General features: G+C 34.3%; 2 protein-coding genes across 2 annotated transcripts; both read left to right on the top strand.

Moving 5' to 3' along the window:
* Positions 1–1,376: 1,376 nt before the first annotated feature.
* Positions 1,377–9,393, top strand: LOC129268607 (E3 ubiquitin-protein ligase TRIM45-like). The gene is made up of 4 exons (XM_064104989.1): positions 1,377–1,514; positions 2,856–3,944; positions 4,027–4,548; positions 6,243–9,393. The coding sequence occupies exons 2-4, from the start codon at positions 2,874–2,876 to the stop codon at positions 6,480–6,482; spliced, it is 1,833 nt and encodes a 610-aa protein (XP_063961059.1). The 5' UTR covers positions 1,377–1,514; positions 2,856–2,873; the 3' UTR covers positions 6,483–9,393.
* Positions 9,200–15,680, top strand: LOC129268489 (E3 ubiquitin-protein ligase TRIM45-like). Its single transcript, XM_064104426.1, has 3 exons — positions 9,200–9,235; positions 13,767–14,858; positions 14,931–15,680. The coding sequence occupies exons 1-3, from the start codon at positions 9,200–9,202 to the stop codon at positions 15,678–15,680; spliced, it is 1,878 nt and encodes a 625-aa protein (XP_063960496.1).
* Positions 15,681–18,479: the final 2,799 nt, after the last annotated feature.

The following is an 18,479-nucleotide window of genomic DNA, read 5'->3' on the forward strand; positions in this document are numbered from 1 at the left end:
CCGGTCGCACTTTGCGCTCGCATAGCTTGTTCGACTAGATACATATCTTGCTCAGTAGGCTGATATGTAGCTTAAAATATCAAGTTTTGAAGTCAATATACAAAACATATTTCAGCTCGGACATCGAACTTCCATGATTTTGTTTGAATTACAAATTGATTTTTTTAAGTGCTCTGTAAAATATGTCCGTTTTATGGTGTGAATATCATTTGAAGTTTTCTGTGCTGTGCGCTCGCATTATGTGATTTGCCAAGTAGACCTACATATTGTCTGTGTTTAGTTCATAAGATAATGACAAACTACTTAAAATCCCCCTTTTATGACAGTTCATAAAAAAATTCGTCTCGCGATTTGCGCTCTCATTAATTGTTGAAATATCAACTCAATTACTCAATCATTAGGCTTATTACATTAATAAATATGAGAATAAATTTTCAGGAATTCCTTATAACCAAATTGTCCCTTTTTCCAAAATTAATATTGACAAGATTCATATCGCGCTTAGGACTAGGAAGATAGTCATCATCATCATCACAAAATGTCCTTAGGCCTAGAATTCCCAGGTCCTATAGGCCAAAATAATAGTAAAAATATTAGCTCTGGCATTGACTTTTATGATAAAAATTAAATGTATTCAGAATCCCCAGATTTGATGGATTTCCTAAAAGCTTTATCAGTATCATTTTAATAATTTCCTGTTATTTTTACAATAAACTTTATGTCAAAGTGTTTTTCCCTTTAATAAATTAAGTACAAATTAAGTACAAAATTTGAATATTAGAAGAGCGATGTGACATAAGAATGCTCTGAGTGTAAGTCCAGGAAAAAAATAAGAAAATACCAACTCAAGTGTTATCAATTTGTTGCAGAAGATCTTAAGTCCATGTATGATTTAAAATACCCTTTCCATTAGTCCAACATTATATTTTTTTTTACTTTCTTCTCAGAACCTTTCTTATTTAATCTACTCTACATGGAGGGCCTTTTGGAATTTTCGACATGGGGGTTTTAGACTGGATACCTCTGCCACTTTTACCTCTGCCATTTTTACACCGAGCCCCCTTTTCCTTTCTACCATTTATTTCATTATTTCCTACTTTCCTTCCTACCATTTCTTTCTTTATTTCTTTATTTTCTCTATCTTTTTTTTTCGTTCTTTTCATGTTTCTCTCTAAACAAGTCAATAATATACTACAGACATTTCGATGATTTTCAATCAGGTAAAAAGAAAACCCGTGAATCAACCGTTACGCTGAATTGAAGTACATGAATGCACATTTGAAACATGTCAAAGGTTACTGGGAATTCCCAATCACTAAAAATAGTTTGATATTGAACTAGAATTCGTAAACAACTGTAAATTTGCACACGATTCAGTACGCACCACCATTGTGAATTGATGTAGACTAAATATCTATACTGCTGCTACTAGACCCCGTATAATATCATTGCTTTGATCAAACTGAGAAACATATCGTTTATAATGGACAAATAATGGACATAAGCAGTCTGATGTAAGTATATTGAATAATTCATGTATTTTCAAAATATATTCTGTATCTATTTTACACATTCAAATGCCATATGTATCAGAAACATGTCGAATTTGAAGACACACTCTGATTGATATGGCTTGTTTAATGATTGTATCTTTAATATTATTGGATTGCCATTTTTCTTTAATAATAAGCGATTGTTACCAGTGAGATATTGTAACATCACCATCTTTAAACAGACGGGATCGAAACAATTAAATTATATATATAAAGATCGTTGTTTAGGGGTGATCAGACTTATTTTCCAACCCGGAAGTAATGTGGAAAATGAAAAGGTAAATTGCCTATTCGTCTAATGCCAATATTTCCACTCACCACATGGTCTACCTTAATTTAGTCTAATGCCATTCGGTCCATCAACATCAATTTTTGTAACTGAAGAAAACTTAATATGCCTTTTAAGGATGGAATTTGTTAATTTTTAATAATAGGTGAATCAAATGATTGTATTCCTCTGTTCTTGACTTTACTATACTATATAGGGGATGAGGAATGCAGAGAAGAGACAAAGTCACTGTTTTTACTACATGTTTATCAAGTATTATCTGTTGATAAGCTGTACTTTTCTAATGTAAACTAATAATGTGTATGCTGCCTGTTTTTCTTTTCTAATTTGTTTATTCTGTTACATCTCAAATTACTCGTATAAATTAAATGTGATTTGTTATACAAAATTATAAAAACCCAATAAAAACTTAAGAAATAAAAACATTTCGTCTAAAAACCATTTGGTCCAATCATCACTTCGTCTAATCACCAGTTCGTCTATTACCATTTCGTCTCAAAACCAGTTGGTCTAAATAAATATCCATTTCATTTCTATTTATTTTGTCAAATTTTGGATTTGATTGCCATTAACCCAACTGGTTATTATATAAACTGGTGAGTGAAAGAAATTGCAATTAGACCATGTGGATAGTGGATTAGCTTATGTTAGACCAAATAAAAGTAAAGGAGTTTGGTAATTGAACGAAATGGCATTAGACTAATTGAAAATAACCTTATAAAATAATACTCTTTTTAAAGCAATATAATTCCTGATACTCTTCTTTTCTTTTCACTCCTTTCCTTTCACCTTCCAAATTTATTCTCATCGTACCAAGCTCCTCTTCCCATTCCCCTTTCTCCTCTCTCCCTCATTTTATAATTCCCAATTTCCCCTTGCTCCTCCCCCTCCTTCCCCTATTCCAAAACCCAACGTGATCCTTTTATTACTCCGTGATGCAAGTCAAATGGCAGATTCTATGGTCCTTGCATGTTTATTATTCTTTATCTTGTTTTGTAATAATTATTTTTCAGTCTTCTATAACCCCAGCCATGGCTGAAGCATTAAAGACTGTCATCTCCCAGAGTACAGAGTGTCCAGTATGTCTTTCTACATTCAACGATCCCAAGATCCTGTCTTGTTCTCACACTTTCTGCAAGACTTGCCTGGACAACCTCTTAGAGTGCCAAGGTAACTGCCAGATCCGATGCCCTGTCTGCAGAGCTGTGACCCAGGTCCCAAACCAAGATGTTGGCAAACTACAGGTAAATCTTGCTTTGAAGAGTCTGATAGAGGATATGGAGGGTCATCCTCAGATTTGCACAAATTGTAAATCCGATGAAAAACCCGATGCTGTTGTCTACTGCCAAGACTGTGGCAACTATCTCTGCACATCTTGTCTTAATAAGCACTCTCAATGGGAAGGCTTTATCGATCATGAAGTCATTGCCATGAGTGAGATCTCTTCAGGAAAGGTTTCAGTTCGTAAATACCGGAAATGCAGGAAACATCCAAAAGAAGAAGAGGGTTGCTTCTGTTCCAGCTGCAGGAGATTCACATGCTTCAGGTGTGTTGTTATGGAACATAAAGACGAAGGACACAAGGTCATCGAGGGAGCTGCTTATGAGGACAAACACGTGAAGAACATCGAAGACCTGAAATCAAAGGTGGACAAGAAACAATCATGCTTTCAGAAGTACATTGATTTCATAGATGAAGAGACCAAGAGTGTTGACAATGCCAAGAAACAGTGTACAAGTGACATCAACAAAGCATATGATGATGCAGTCCGGCAGTTGTCAGAGAAGAGAGAAAGCTTGCTAAGAGAAGTCAAGGAAACGACTGAAGGAGTAGAGAAAGAACTGGAAAGCATGAAGACCACGGCTAAGAAGTACATCAATCAGCTGACGACCATGGCTGAAATGGTAACTAACAAAACAAAGATTCCATTAGATATGGATACTTTGGCTGCACACGACACTCTGTGTGAAGAGTTACGAGAGGTCTTTGATCAAAAGGATCCTGACTACGAGCAGCCGAAGAAATCGGGCATAAAGGGGAAAAGTGTCAATTTCGAGAGAAATGCTGGAGTGGATGAGCTAGGCCTTGGAAAGATTGTTAATGTTGAAAGAAACGTCGCCTTACACACTTATAAAACCTTTGATCTCATATTTGATTACTCTGATGACTCTGATGACTAATAAGATTGTTAATGTAAAGAACGTTGCTTTGCCAGCTAAGAATATCATGGAGGCCATGGTTAGTACACCAGACGGTAGGATGGCAGTAGGATGTAGTACAGGTGGTATCTCCATCTTCTCTCCTGATGGTCAGCTTCAGCAGACAATTCTTAAGGATGTTAAGATTGGTGGGGTAGGGTTCCTCTCTGATGGTCGATGTGTTGTGATTGATACTTCAAACAACATCACACTGTACACACCAGAGTACACACAATTGAATGTAATGTTTAAGACTCTGAGTCGATTTGAAGGTGGGGATTCTGATCTCACTGTTGATGGTGATGATCAGATCTATGTGGGCTACAGGAATGCCTGCAAGATCCAGGTATTTCCAGCATCAGGTGGGCAAGCGATCAGGGAGATACCATGCAACGGGTATGTACCTCGGCGAATCACTAGTTACCATGGTTCTCTGATCACTTCATCATTTGATGCTATCAGATTGATAGACAAACAGGGTGCTGTACAACATGAATTAACGGAACCGGTTAGCAAACTTTACCCTGCTGTATCTCAATGGAATACAATTTTGATAGCCAAGGTGAAGCGGGGTGAAAGTTTGGTGAGCATTGACGAGTATACATATGAACTAAGGCACATTCGAAACCTTGTTAATGATTACAAGATTGAGAAGACTTGGAAATATTGGTATTACCTTCAGCAGTACCGATCAGGAGAGATCGCTGTCTGCACTCGGGATAGTCTCTATATATTCCGCTGAAAATAATTGATGACATGATATCATAATTATTATCGCAGAAGATGAGGGGGGGGGGGGGATGTGAGACCCAATGAGTTGCCATTTTCTGCTAAAGTAAGCTGCTATAATGTAGAAATACATAAAACAATTGTTGGATCATTTCTTTCTCGTTTCTTACCCATAAAAAAGCATTTCGCTGCTTACAACTTTTTGTTTTCAACTTTGCATGTACCAACCATAATATTTATCATGTTTATCCTCTGTGTGGGGAAATTCTAGACTATACTTGTATGTTTTCATAAATTGGAAGATATCGTGATTCTATGCTGTGAATCTAGACATTATTATAACGTGTGAATATATAAATATTATCTTCATGGAGATGCATGGTCTGGTCATCACTCTTCGATATTTTTCGGAGTGTGAAACACTTAATTTTTTTTAATTTCATTTATGAAAATTGCACGAAAAATGCATAAAACAGCATATAGTCAATGAATCTCAATTTTTATTTTCAGCTTTCCACTTAATATCAAGCATCATCTTTATCATGTGTATCCTATGTGAGGGAATTTCTCGTCGTAAAATATTAGACATAATGTTAAATATACATATTGTAACAGTATCCTGTTTATGTGATTTGTTCAACTGATAACCTATAATGTTTATTCAGTTAGAGGGCGCACTCTTGCTAATTAATAAAGTACCCCTTTCTACCTGTAAGAAATCTCTAACTACTCTCTGATGTTCGAGTCAAGTAAAACCACTTAACAAACCAACCACAACTTGAAACACATATTTTATGGGAAACAAAATGTTTCTCTATGTCATATGCATGTATATAATATTTGTATAGCAATGACTATCGTGGCAATGTGATATTTACCATTGATATTAATGAGTGTGTGCTATACTGTTTATGGTTTTATGCATACATTGGAATATGTCGTTATTCTATGTTATTATTCTATCTAGACATGATTACACTGTATAAATATATAAATATTATCTTCATGGAAACGGTCTGATCTACGCTCTTTAATATTTTTCGAAGTATTTCAATTTCAAAATGCAATTATATATGATAACTTGAATGTGAAACAAAACAAACAAATATTGCCGGCATTTAAAGAAAATAGCACGAAAATGCATGAAAAGCAACGCCAATGGATTTCAATTTTTATTTTGAGCTTTGCTATTATCAAGCATCATCTTCATTATGTTTATCCTGTGTGGGGAAATTTCTAGTTCTTGTATTTTAGACATAATGTTATTAGATATATCATGAGAAATCAAATAATTCTATATTCATAAACATTTATTTAATTTAGCTACGTAGTAATAACCATGGTGGAAGTGTAATATTTACCATTCATTTTAAAGATGGTATGCTATACTATGTATGTATTTACTTGTAATGTATATTTTATGCATTGGTCAGATTGATAGACAAACAGGGTGCTGTACAACATAAATTAAAGAAACCTAATAGTTTCGCTGCTGTATCTCAATGGAATACAATCCTGATAGCCAAGGTGAAGCCTGATGAAGGTTTGGTGAGCATTGACGAGTATACAAATGAACTAAGGCACATCCGAAACCTTGTTAATGATTACAAGGTTGAGAAGCATTGGAGATATTGGTATTATCTCCAGCAGTACCGATCAGGAGAGATCGCTTTCTGCACTTCGGATAGACTCTATATATTCCGCTTGAAATAATTGATGCCATGATATCATAATTATTATCGCATAAGATGGGGGGGGGGTGAGACCCACTGAGTTGCCATTTTCTGCTAAAGTAAGCTGCTATAATGTAGAAATACATGAAACAATTGTTGGATCATTTCTTTCTCGTTTCTCACCCATAAAAAGCATTTCGCTGCTCACAACTTTTTGTTTTCAACTTTGCATGTACCAACCATCATATTTATCATGTTTATCCTCTGTGTGGGGAAATTCTAGACTATACTTGCATGTTTTCATAAATTGGAAGATATCGTGATTATATGCTGTGAATCTAGACATTATTATAACGTGTGAACATATGAATATTATTTTTATGGAGATGGTCTGATCATTACTCTTCGATATTTTTCGGAATGTGAAACACTTAAAAAGAACTTATTTCATTTAGGAAAATATCACGAAAAATGCATAAAACAGCATATAGTCAATGGATCTCAATTTTTAGTTTCAGCTTTCCACTTATCAAGCATCATCTTTATCATGTGTATCCTATGTGAGGGAATTTCTCGTGCTTAAATATTAGACATAATGTTAAATATACATATTGTAACAGTATCCTGTTTATGTGATTTGTTCAACTGATAACCCATAATGTTTATTCAGTTAGAGGGTGCACTCTTGCTAAGTGATAAAGTACCCCTTTCTACCTGTAAGAAATCTCTTACTACTCTCTGATGTTCGAGTCAAGTAAAACCACTTAACAACCCAACCACAACTTGAAACACATATTTTATGGGAAACCAAATGTTTCTCGATGTCATATGCATGTATATAATATTTGTCTAGCAATGACTATCGTGGCAATGTGATATTTACCATTGATATTAATGAGTGTTTGCTATACTGTTTATGATTTTATGATAAATTGGAATATGTCGTTATTCTATGCTAGTATTCTATCTAGACATGATTACACTGTGTAAATATATAAATATTATCTTCATGGAAATGGTCTGATCTACGCTCTTTGATATTTTTCGAAGTATTTCAATTTCAAAATGCAATTATATATGATAACTTGAATGTGAAACAAAACAAACAAATATTACCGGCATTTAAGAAAATGGCACGAAAATGCATAAAAAGCAACGTCAATGGATTTCAATTTTTATTTTGAGCTTTGCAATCATCAAGCATCATCTTCATTATGTTTATCCTGTGTGGGGAAATTTTTAGTTCTTGTATTTTAGACATAATGTCATTAGATATATCATGAGAAATCAAAATGATTCTCTATTCATAAACATGTATTTAATTTAACTACATATAGTAATGACCATGGTAGAAGTGTAATATTTACTATTGATATTAATGAGTGTATGCTATACTGTTTATGGTTTTATGCATAAATTGGAATACATCGTTATTCTATGCTTTTATTCTATATAGACATGATTACACTGTGTAAATATATAAATATTATCTTCATGGAAATGGTCTGATCTACGCTCTTTAATATTTTTCGGAGTGTGAAACTTTCTAATTCTTGTATTTTAGACATAATGTTATTAGATATATCATGAGAAATCAAATAATTATCTATTCATAGAAATGTATTTAATTTAACTACGTAGTAATAACCATGGTGGAAGTGTAATATTTACCATTCATTTTCAAGATGGTATGCTATACTATGTATGTATTTACTTGTAATGTATATTTTTATGCATTGATCAGGTAGATAGGAAGTGAGATCATGATTTTTACGGTAAAAACAACGTTATAGAACACGCTTATACCGTGTATTTTATTAATTTTTTTTTTACCTGTATTTGATTTATAACCGATGTGAAGTACACTACTTCGATATATTCGAAGAAATTTAATTTGAAAATGCAATTATATGGAATAACTCGAACGTGAAATAGAATAGCTTTACGGAGAATAGCTTATTGTATTTCAGGCAAAAGCACGAAATGTATAGTAAAATCGCAGTTGTAATGAGTCAATGGATGTAGATATTTGCCATCCATGGAAGTCTGACGAACTTTTCATTGGTCAATCACTATATTAAATCTATATTTATATATTGTTTTGCATATATTATAATTCTGTAAAAATAAACGAAATCAAATGGAGCGAAATTAAAATTTTTGAGGGGGCAAAATTCCTAAAAAGCTGGGAGCGAGCAAAACAGTGCAAACATCTAATTTTGTGATAGATCTCGACATAATATTCAGACAATGATATGTTCAGCCTTTTAGTTTCATTTACTTTTCTTCTTTTCCCCTTGGTCGTGAAAATCTTGAGAAAAGAACAATACGTGTATTACTCAATCAAAATGTTACATTCTATCTAAGTTTGGAAAATTATTCAATAATATAATTTCAGATTTCTGCTTCGAATTTTGCCTTTTAAAAAGGATTCAATTCGATAGAAGATGACGTCAGATATGACTTTCTATTACCGTGGAAAAAATGAAACTATAATATCATAAGTAGTTGTATTTTCTACAGGTATACTTATTTTAGCAGAAATTCTCTTTCATTAAGAATCATGCAGTATATCCAGAATGAAGAGAAAACGTCATTAATTAATTATACAATTGAGAAGGATAGTATGATCACTATGAATGCAATTGTTTATATTTGCACAAATATGATCGAGAACAGTGATGTGCAAATGTATAAATATAATAACATTTAAGTATTTAAGAACCAAGTTCACATTATACAGCTCTACAATACGATATGTCAAGTTTACAAGTAGAATCAGTTTATCAAAAGGTAAATCAATTATGCTCTTCATTTTCAGGAATTATAAAAATCAATTTGATCATAGTATACATAATAATTTTTAGAAATCTTCTTAAAGTGTACGAAACCAAACATTATAATGTCAACGTTGGAAAGTGAATAAAGGAAATGTAATTTAAAAATCTGTAAAAGAGTAATAATATAATAATAATAGAATATCATAATTCATATTTGCTGTAATTTGGCTGATATTATTATTGTATTTTTTTTTTCCTTTTAGCGATTTAATGAAACAAAATACTTTGATGACGAGAAGACAAATTCTTCGTATACAGTTGATTAATCAATAAAAGTTTTAAAAAATAGTAATCTGTATGTCACTGGTATAGTATTGACTTGTTCAGAAAAAAAGAACAGAAAAAAGAGAGAAAGAGAGAAGAAAAGAAAGGCATATATTAAGAAGAAAAGGGAGGAAGAAAGGAATGAAGGAAAGAAGGATGGATATTTTTCAATAGATAAATATGGAAAGGAGGAAACGCTTTCTTGAACGTTGATAATCTATTGAAAATGCCTGTTTAAATTACAATGGACAGACTAGAGGTCATTGTCGAAAGTTGGTGGACCGTGATAGTAGGCCTACATCGTCTTAAGACTCGGACCGGATGAAATATAACTAATGTGTCGTTTGTCTAGTCAGAGTCTAGGACGACACTGTTGATTTGATTCACCGATTTTCGACAAAGGCTGTTTTGTTATGAAGAGCTATGGTCAAAAGATTCTTTGTGTTATAGAAAGCGGCTGTGAAGTGATAGAGAGAATGCCCTAATCAGGCGCGCCAGAGAGAAGGATGAACGCCTTATTTGCTTACTCGTCTTTCTCCAATCCAACATGTCCAATGGCATTTCTTCTTACAAATATAGTTTGATTTGCTTTACTTAGTGTTTTCCTTCTTTTATATCATCTTTCTCTCTCTCTCTCTTTAGTTTCTATTTCTTGCCTTTTTCTCACTTATTTTATCCTTTTTTACTTAATCCCTTTGTGTTTTACCTCTTCCCTCCTATTCATCTTTCCCTCTTCAGTCTTTACTTTGTTTTCTCTTTGTTTGTTACTCCTCTATCTCTCTCCACTTACTATCTTTACTACTACTACCCTGGCTATCTTACAAAGTAAACCTAAATCAGGATTCAATCTAATTTTTATAAACATTCTTGGATTAAAACATAAAAGATTTCATATATTGAAAAAATACACAAAAGCGGAAAGATTATATCATCGGCTTGCTCATTGCACAAGGCGACATGCATAAATAAACTGTTTCACCGAAATACTACAGACTTTAAAATGTCATAACATTGTATTTCCTTGTACGTTTTTGGTAAGATTTTCATTATGTTCTTTTGTCTAATTTACCTTCTAATCATTGTATTTCAATCCTAGAGTATCACCCCTTTAAGAACTTTAAAGTATTTTGTAGCCTTTAGTTGATCAGGGGCGGATCCAAGGGGAAGGGGCCCAGCCCCAGCCCCCCTATTTGGGGGAAACCTACAGAAAAAGGTGTCCTTTTAACTAGAGAGAAATGCTTAAAGAAAAGTAAAAAGGAGGTTACATACCCACGGCCTCGTAACGGCCGGCCCGACCCCCTTAGGCCTACTTGCAGTGGTACCCCATTCACATGAACGCAAACCACGCTACCGGACACGTTTTAGCTAATATAAAACACAACTTACTCATCACTAAAAACGTATTTTTTTAGAATTAGTGACATTATATATGACATGACAATATTGGATTTATTACATTGGAATATTTCATTGGTTGACAGCATGCATGAATGTAAAAAAGGAAAACTTGGCCCGGCAGCCACTGTGCAGCGCCAGATCGACGAGGCTCTATCCCTTTAATCGTTGAACGCCAAACAGGGTAGCAGCAACTCCCATCTTTTAACGTATTTTTGTCTGACGCGGCCGGGGTTTGAACCCCCGACTTCCCGGTTGTGAGACGGACGCTCTACCAACTGAGCCAACACGCAGGATTTTCCACAGGGAGGGGGGGGGGGGGGGGGGGGACAAAATCGTCCGCAAAAAAAATTGACAAGAAGAAAAAGGTCTTCAACCACAAATAAAAGGACTTCGTAACAAAAAAAAATTGACAAGCAAAAAAAAAAAAAAAAAAATAAAAAAATAAAAAAGGTCCTCAACATGAAATAAAGGGCATTTCGCACCGGAAAAAAATTGACAAGCAAAAAAAAAACAAAATTATTGGTCAGTTTTGACTCGTCAGGGGGGGGGGGGCGGGCCTGACTAGTCACAACTGACCATTTATTTGTGGCTAGTGCCACGATGTCATCAGGTCCCTAGTGTCAACTTTAGGTCATCAATACGCTTTTTTACTAAGGATATCGATAATTTTGGACATAGAGTGAATGACCTCAGAACGCTGAAATCGAATACGATGAAGGGTTTAATTTTCATAAAATTTTCTTGAGGAGGGCCCCCAGGTAGATCCCCCCCAACAGGACGTACCTTTGGTGCGTGTTACGCCCCCCCCCCCCATTTAAAAATTCCCGGGATTCGCCCCTGATAATATCACCTTGAAAAGACGAGATGTCGAATCAGGATTTGCCTCCAGCCAAGTAAGATCAATTTCTGCTTTTTCATTTCTCTTTTCTTTTCTTCTTCTATTCTTCTTCTTTCTTATATTTCCTCCTCCATCTTTTGCCCATTGTTTTCCTCTTTTCTCTTTTTATCTCTCACTTTTCCTTTTTTTACTATTACGTTTTTCTTACTTAGATCGTTTGTTCTTTTCTCTTCCCTTTTTTTTCTCATGTCATTCTTCTTTTCCAATCCTATTTTCTTTTTTCAATGTTTACTTTGTTTCTTCCTTTTTCATATTCTCATTGTTCCTGTATTATCTTCTTTCCATCTTCTTTTTATTATTCCTTTCTATCTTTTTTCTTTCTTTGTTCCTGTCTTTCTTTCCTTTTTTCTTTCTTTCTTTCTTTCTTTCTTTCTTTCTTTCTTTCTGTCATTCATTCCTTTTTCATTCATTTTTTCCTTTTCCTTTTCTTTCTTTTTCCTTTCTTTCTTCCTCCCTTTCGTTATTCATTTCTTTTTTTATTTCTTTCTTCATTTCTTTCTTTCTTTATATATTCATTTTATTCATTCCTTCCCTTTTCTTTTATTTTCTTCCCTCCTCTCTTTCATTCATTCTTTCCTTCTTTTTCTTTCTTTCTTTTTGTATTTTTATTGAATCCTTTCTTTCTTCCTTCCTCCCTTTCTTCTTAATGTAAATTTTCTTCCCTACCATTTATTTCATTATTTTCTACTTTCCTTCCATTATTTTCTTTATTTTCTTCTGTCTCAATGTTTTTTTCGTTCTTTTCATTTTTCTCTCTAAACAAGTCAATAATATACTACAAACATTTCGATTATTTTCAATCAGGTAAAAAGAAAACCCGTGAATCAACCGTTACGCTGAATTGAAGTACATGAATGCACATTTGAAACATGTCAAAGGTTACTGGGAATTCTAAATCACTAACAATAGTTTGATATTGAACTAGAATTCGTAAACAACTGTAAATTTACACACGATTCAGTACGCACCACCATTGTGAATTGATGTAGCCTAAATATCTAATACTGCTGCTATGAGACCCCGTATAATATTATTGCTTCAATCAAATTGAGAAACATATCGTTTATAATGGACATAAGCACTTTGATGTAAGTATATTGAATAATGTATGTATTTTCCAATGATATTCTGTATATATTTTACACATTCAAAATACTTAATTTAATATAAAGTAATAATGTGTATGCTGCCTGTTTTTCTTTTCTTATTTGTTTATTCTGTTATATTTTAAATTACTCGTATTAATTATATGTGATTTGTTATAAAAAATTATGAAAACCCAATGAAACCCTGAGAAAAAAAAACACATTTCGTCTAAAAACCATTTGGTCCAATCATCACTTCGTCTAATCACCAGTTCGTCTATTACCATTTCGTCTCATAACCAGTTGGTCTAAATAAATGTCCATTTCATTTTTATTTATTTTGTCCAATTAACACTAAGTCCAGTTAGACCAGATTTTAGACTTAATTGCTATTAGCCCAACTGGTTATTATATAAAGTGGTGAGTGAAAGAAATTGCAATTAGACCATGTGGATAGTGGATTAGCTTATGTTAGACCAAATGATAGTAAAGGAGTTTGGTAATTGGACGAAATGACATTAGACTAATTTGAAATAAACTTATAAAAATAATATTCTTTTTAAAGCAATATAATTCCTAATACTCTTCTTTTCTTTTCACTCCTTTCATTTCACCTTCCCAATTTATTCCCATCATCCCAAGCTCCTCTTCCCATTCCCCTTTCTCCTCTCCCCCCTCATTTTATCATTCCCAATTTCCCCTTCCTCCTCCCCTTCCTTTCCCTATTCCAAAACCCCAGGTGATCCTTTTATGACTCAGTGATGTAAGTCAAATGGCAGATTCTATGGTCCTTACGTGTTGATTATTCTGCATCTTGTTTTGTAATAATTATTTTTCAGTCTTCTATAAACCCAACCACGGCTGAAGCATTAAAGACTGTCATCTCCCAGAGTACAGAGTGTCCAGTGTGTCTTTCTACATTCACCGATGACAAGATCCTGTCTTGTTCTCACACTTTCTGCAAGACTTGCCTGGACAACCTCTTAGAGTGCCAATGCAACTGCCAGATCCGATGCCCTGTCTGCAGAGCTGTGACACAGGTCCCAAACCAAGATGTCGGCAAACTACAGGTAAATCTTGCTTTGAAGAGTCTGATAGAGGATATGGAGGGCCATCCTCAGATTTGCACAAATTGTAAATCCAATGACAAGCCCAATGCTGATGTCTACTGCCAAGACTGTGGCAAGTATCTCTGCACATCTTGTCTTAATACGCACTCTCAATGGGAAGACTTTATCGATCATGAAGTCATTGCCATGAGTGAGATCTCGTCAGGAAAGGTTTCAGTTCGTAAATACCGTAAATGCAGGAAACATCCAAAAAAAGATGAGGGTTGCTTCTGTTCCAGCTGCAGGAGATTCACATGCTTCAGGTGTGTTGTTATGGAACATACGGGGGAAGGACACAAGGTCATCGAGGGAGCAGCTTACGAGGACAAACACATGAAGAACATCGAAGACCTGAAATCAAAGGTTGACAAGCAACAGTCATGCTTTCAGAAGTACATTGATTTCATTGATGAGCAGAGGAAGAGTGTTGACAATGCTAAGAAACAGTGTACAAGTGACATCAACAAAGCATATGATGATGCGGTCCGGCAGTTGACAGAGAAGAGAGAAAGTCTACTAAGAGAAGTCAAGGAAACGACCGAAGGAGTAGAGAAAGAACTGGAAAGCATGAAGACCACGGCTCAGAAGCACATCAATCAGTTAACGACCATGGCTGAAATGGTGATTAACAAAACAAAGATTCCATTAGATATGGATACTTTGGCTGCACACGACACTCTGTGTGAAGAGTTACGAGAGGTTTTTGATCAAAAGGATCCTGACTACGAGCAGCCGAAGAAATCGGGCATAAAGGGGAAAAGTGTCAGGTTCAAGAGAAATGTTGGAGTTGATGAGCTAGGCCTTGGAAAGATTGTTAATGTAGTTGAAAGAAACGTCGCCTTACCCACTAATAAAACCTTTGATTTAAAGGACGTTTCTTTGTACACTGATAAGATTTTTAATGTAAAGAACGTTGCTTTGCCAGCTAAGAGAAGCATGCATGCCATGGTTATTACACCAGACGGTAGAATGGCAGTAGGATATAGTACAGGTGGCATCTCCATCTTCTCTCCTGATGGTCAGCTTCAGCAGACAGTTCTGAAGGATGTTAAGATTGATGGGGTAGGGTTCCTCTCTGATAGTCGATGTGTTGTGATGGATAATTCAAACAACATCACACTGTACACACCAGAGTACACACAATTGAATGTAATGTTTAAGACTCTGAGTCGATATAAAGGTGTGTTTTCTGATCTCACTGTTGATGGTGATGATCAGATCTATCTGATCTATGTGAGCTACTTGGATGCCAGCAAGATCCTGGTATTTCAAACATCAGGTGGGCAAGCAGTCAGGGAGATACCATGCAACGGGTATGAACCTCGGCAAATCACTAGTAACCAAGGTTCTCTTATCACTTCATCGGGGGATGCTATCAGATTGATAGACAAACAGGGTGCTGTAAAGAAACCGGGTAGCAAACTGTACGCTGCCATATCTCAATGGAATACAATTCTGATAGCCAAGGTGAAGCGGGGTGAAGGTTTGATGAGCATTGACGAGTATACAAATGAACTAAGGCATATCCGAAATCTTGTTAATGATTACAAGATTAAGAAGCATTTGTTATATTATTACCTCCAGCAGTACCGATCAGGAGAGATCGCTTTCTGCACTCGGGATAGTCTCTATATATTCCGCTGAAAATAATTGATGACATGAAAATTGATATATGATATCACAATAGAGCAGAAGATGGCGGGGGGGGGTACCCACTGAGTAATGTATTTCTACATTCTACATGAAACAGTTTTTGGATAATTTATTTCTCGTCTCTCACTCATAAAAAAAGTATTTCGCTGCTTACAACTTTTTGTTTTCATCTTTGCATGTATCGACTATCATCTTTATCATGTTTATCCTCTGTGTGGGGAAATTCTGGTACTATGTTATTTTATTACATTATGTTATTAAATATTTTATGACAAACCAAATGTTTCTCTATTTATATACATAACTGTACATAATATTTGACTAGTAATGACTATTGTGGCCGTAAAATTTTTACCATTGATATTAAAACGTGTATGGTATTACTGTTCATGCGTGTATACTTGAAAGTTTATTCATAAATTGGAAGATATCGTGATTCTATGCTGTGAATCTGGACATTATTATAACTTGTGAATATATAAATATTATCTTCATGGAGATGGTCTGATCATCACTCTTCGATATTTTTCGAAGTGTAAAACACTAAAAAAAAATTCTTTCATTTTTGAAAATTGCACGAAAAATGCATAAAACAGCATATAGTCAATGGATCTCAATTTTTATTTTCAGCTTTCCACTTATCAAGCATCATCTTTATCATGTGTATCCTATGTGAGGGAATTTCTCGTGCTTAAATATAAGACATAATGTTAAATATACATATTGTAACAGTATCCTGTTTATGTGATTTGTTCAACTGATAACCTATAATGTTTATTCAGTTAGAGGGCGCACTCTTGCTAAGTAATAAACTACCCCTTTCTACCTGCAAGAAATCTCTAACTACTCTCTGATGTTCGAGTCAAGTAAAACCACTTAACAACCTAACCACAACTTGAAACACATATTTCATTGGAAACCAAATGTTTCTCTATGTCATATGCATGTATATAATATTTGTCCAGCAATGACTATCGTGGCAATGTGATATTTACCATTGATATTAATGAGTGTATGCTATACTGTTTATGGTTTTATGCATAAATTGGAATATGTCGTTAATCTATGATATTATTCTGTCTAGACATGATTACACTGTGTAAATATATAAATATTATCTTCATGGAAATGGTCTGATCTACGCTCTTTAATATTTTTCGAAGTATTTCAATTTCAAAATGCAATTATTTATGATTACTTGAATGTGAAACAAAACAAACAAATATTGCCGGCTTTTAAGAAAATAGCACGAAAATGAATGAAAAGCAACGTCAATGGATTTCAATTTTTATTTTCAGCTTTGCTATTATCAAGCATCATCTTCATCATGTTTATCCTGTGTGGGGAAATATCTAGTTCTTGTGTTTTAGACATAATGTTATTAGATATATCATGAGAAATCAAATGATTCTCTATTCATAAACATGTATTTAATTTAACTACGTAGTATTAACCATGGTGGAAGTGTAATATTTACCATTCATTTTAAAGATGGTATGCTGTACTATGTATGTATGTAATTGTAATATATATTTTATGCATTGATCAGGTAGATATGAACCAAAATCATGATCTTTATGGTAAAAAACAACGTTCTCCGTTATAGAACATGCTTATAATGTGTATTTTTATTTGTTTACCTGTATTTGATATAGAACCGATGGGAAGTACACTACTTTGATATATTCGAAGAAATTTAATTTGAAAATGCAATTATATGGAATAACCCGAACGTGGAATAGAATAGCTTTACGGAGAATAGCTTATTGTATTGCAGGCAATGGCATGAAATGTATAGTAAAAGCGCAGTTGTAATGAGTCAATGGATGTCGATATCTGCCATCCATAGAAGTCTGACGAACTTTTCATTGGTCCATCACTATATTAAATCTATATAATATTCAGACAATGATATGTTCAGCCTTTAAGTTTCATTTACTTTTCTTCTTTTCCCCTTGGTCGTGAAAATCTTGAGGAAAGAACAATACGTGTATAACTCAATCAAATTGTTACACTCTATCTAGGTTTAGAAAATTATTGAATATTATAATTTCAAATTTCTGCTTCGGATTTTGCCTTTTAAAAAGGATTCAATTCGATAGAAGATCACGTCAGATATGACTTGCTATTACCGTGGAAAAAAATGAAACTGTAATATCATAAGTAGTTGTATTTTCTACAGGTATACTTATTTTAGCAGAAATTCTCTTTTGAGAAGAAAGCAAGTGTACAAATAATTTGCCATTGCTTGCCATTTAATTCCATACGAGGCATCAAAACACATAGGCAATATGCCTAAATAACATAAAAGGTATTGAACATCAACACAATCTGAATAATGTCAGACGTAACAAAAGACTACATATGCATTAGAACTGTGGTATACTGAAAGATATGGTCACGTGAACACCAGGAGGGTAGTAACTCCTCCCTTTGGGCTGTTGATCACGTGACCCACCCGCAGGATAGTAGTTCCCACGGGTATTTCCCCTAAATCTTGGTAATCAACATCTTTGGAGCATGTACTTTGATATTAATATTGGTGATCTGTCAGGTTTCAAACAATTTGTTTCTGAACACAAACCTTCCACCCAATATGTTTTCCCCTTTGTATGTTTCAGGAATTTGAGGCATACATCATTTTGTCATGTTTGCAAATAAAGCTGCCCAATATAATGGCATGGAGTTGCTTATTCCCAGCTCCCCGTATCCAGACATAAATTTACAGGAGTGCCCTATGCATTAATGCAAACGGCTTGTAAGAGAACATTCCATCTAATTTAACATATG

This window comes from Lytechinus pictus, chromosome 9 (assembly GCF_037042905.1).
Source record: "Lytechinus pictus isolate F3 Inbred chromosome 9, Lp3.0, whole genome shotgun sequence".
NCBI classification, from domain to species: Eukaryota; Metazoa; Echinodermata; class Echinoidea; order Temnopleuroida; family Toxopneustidae; genus Lytechinus; species Lytechinus pictus.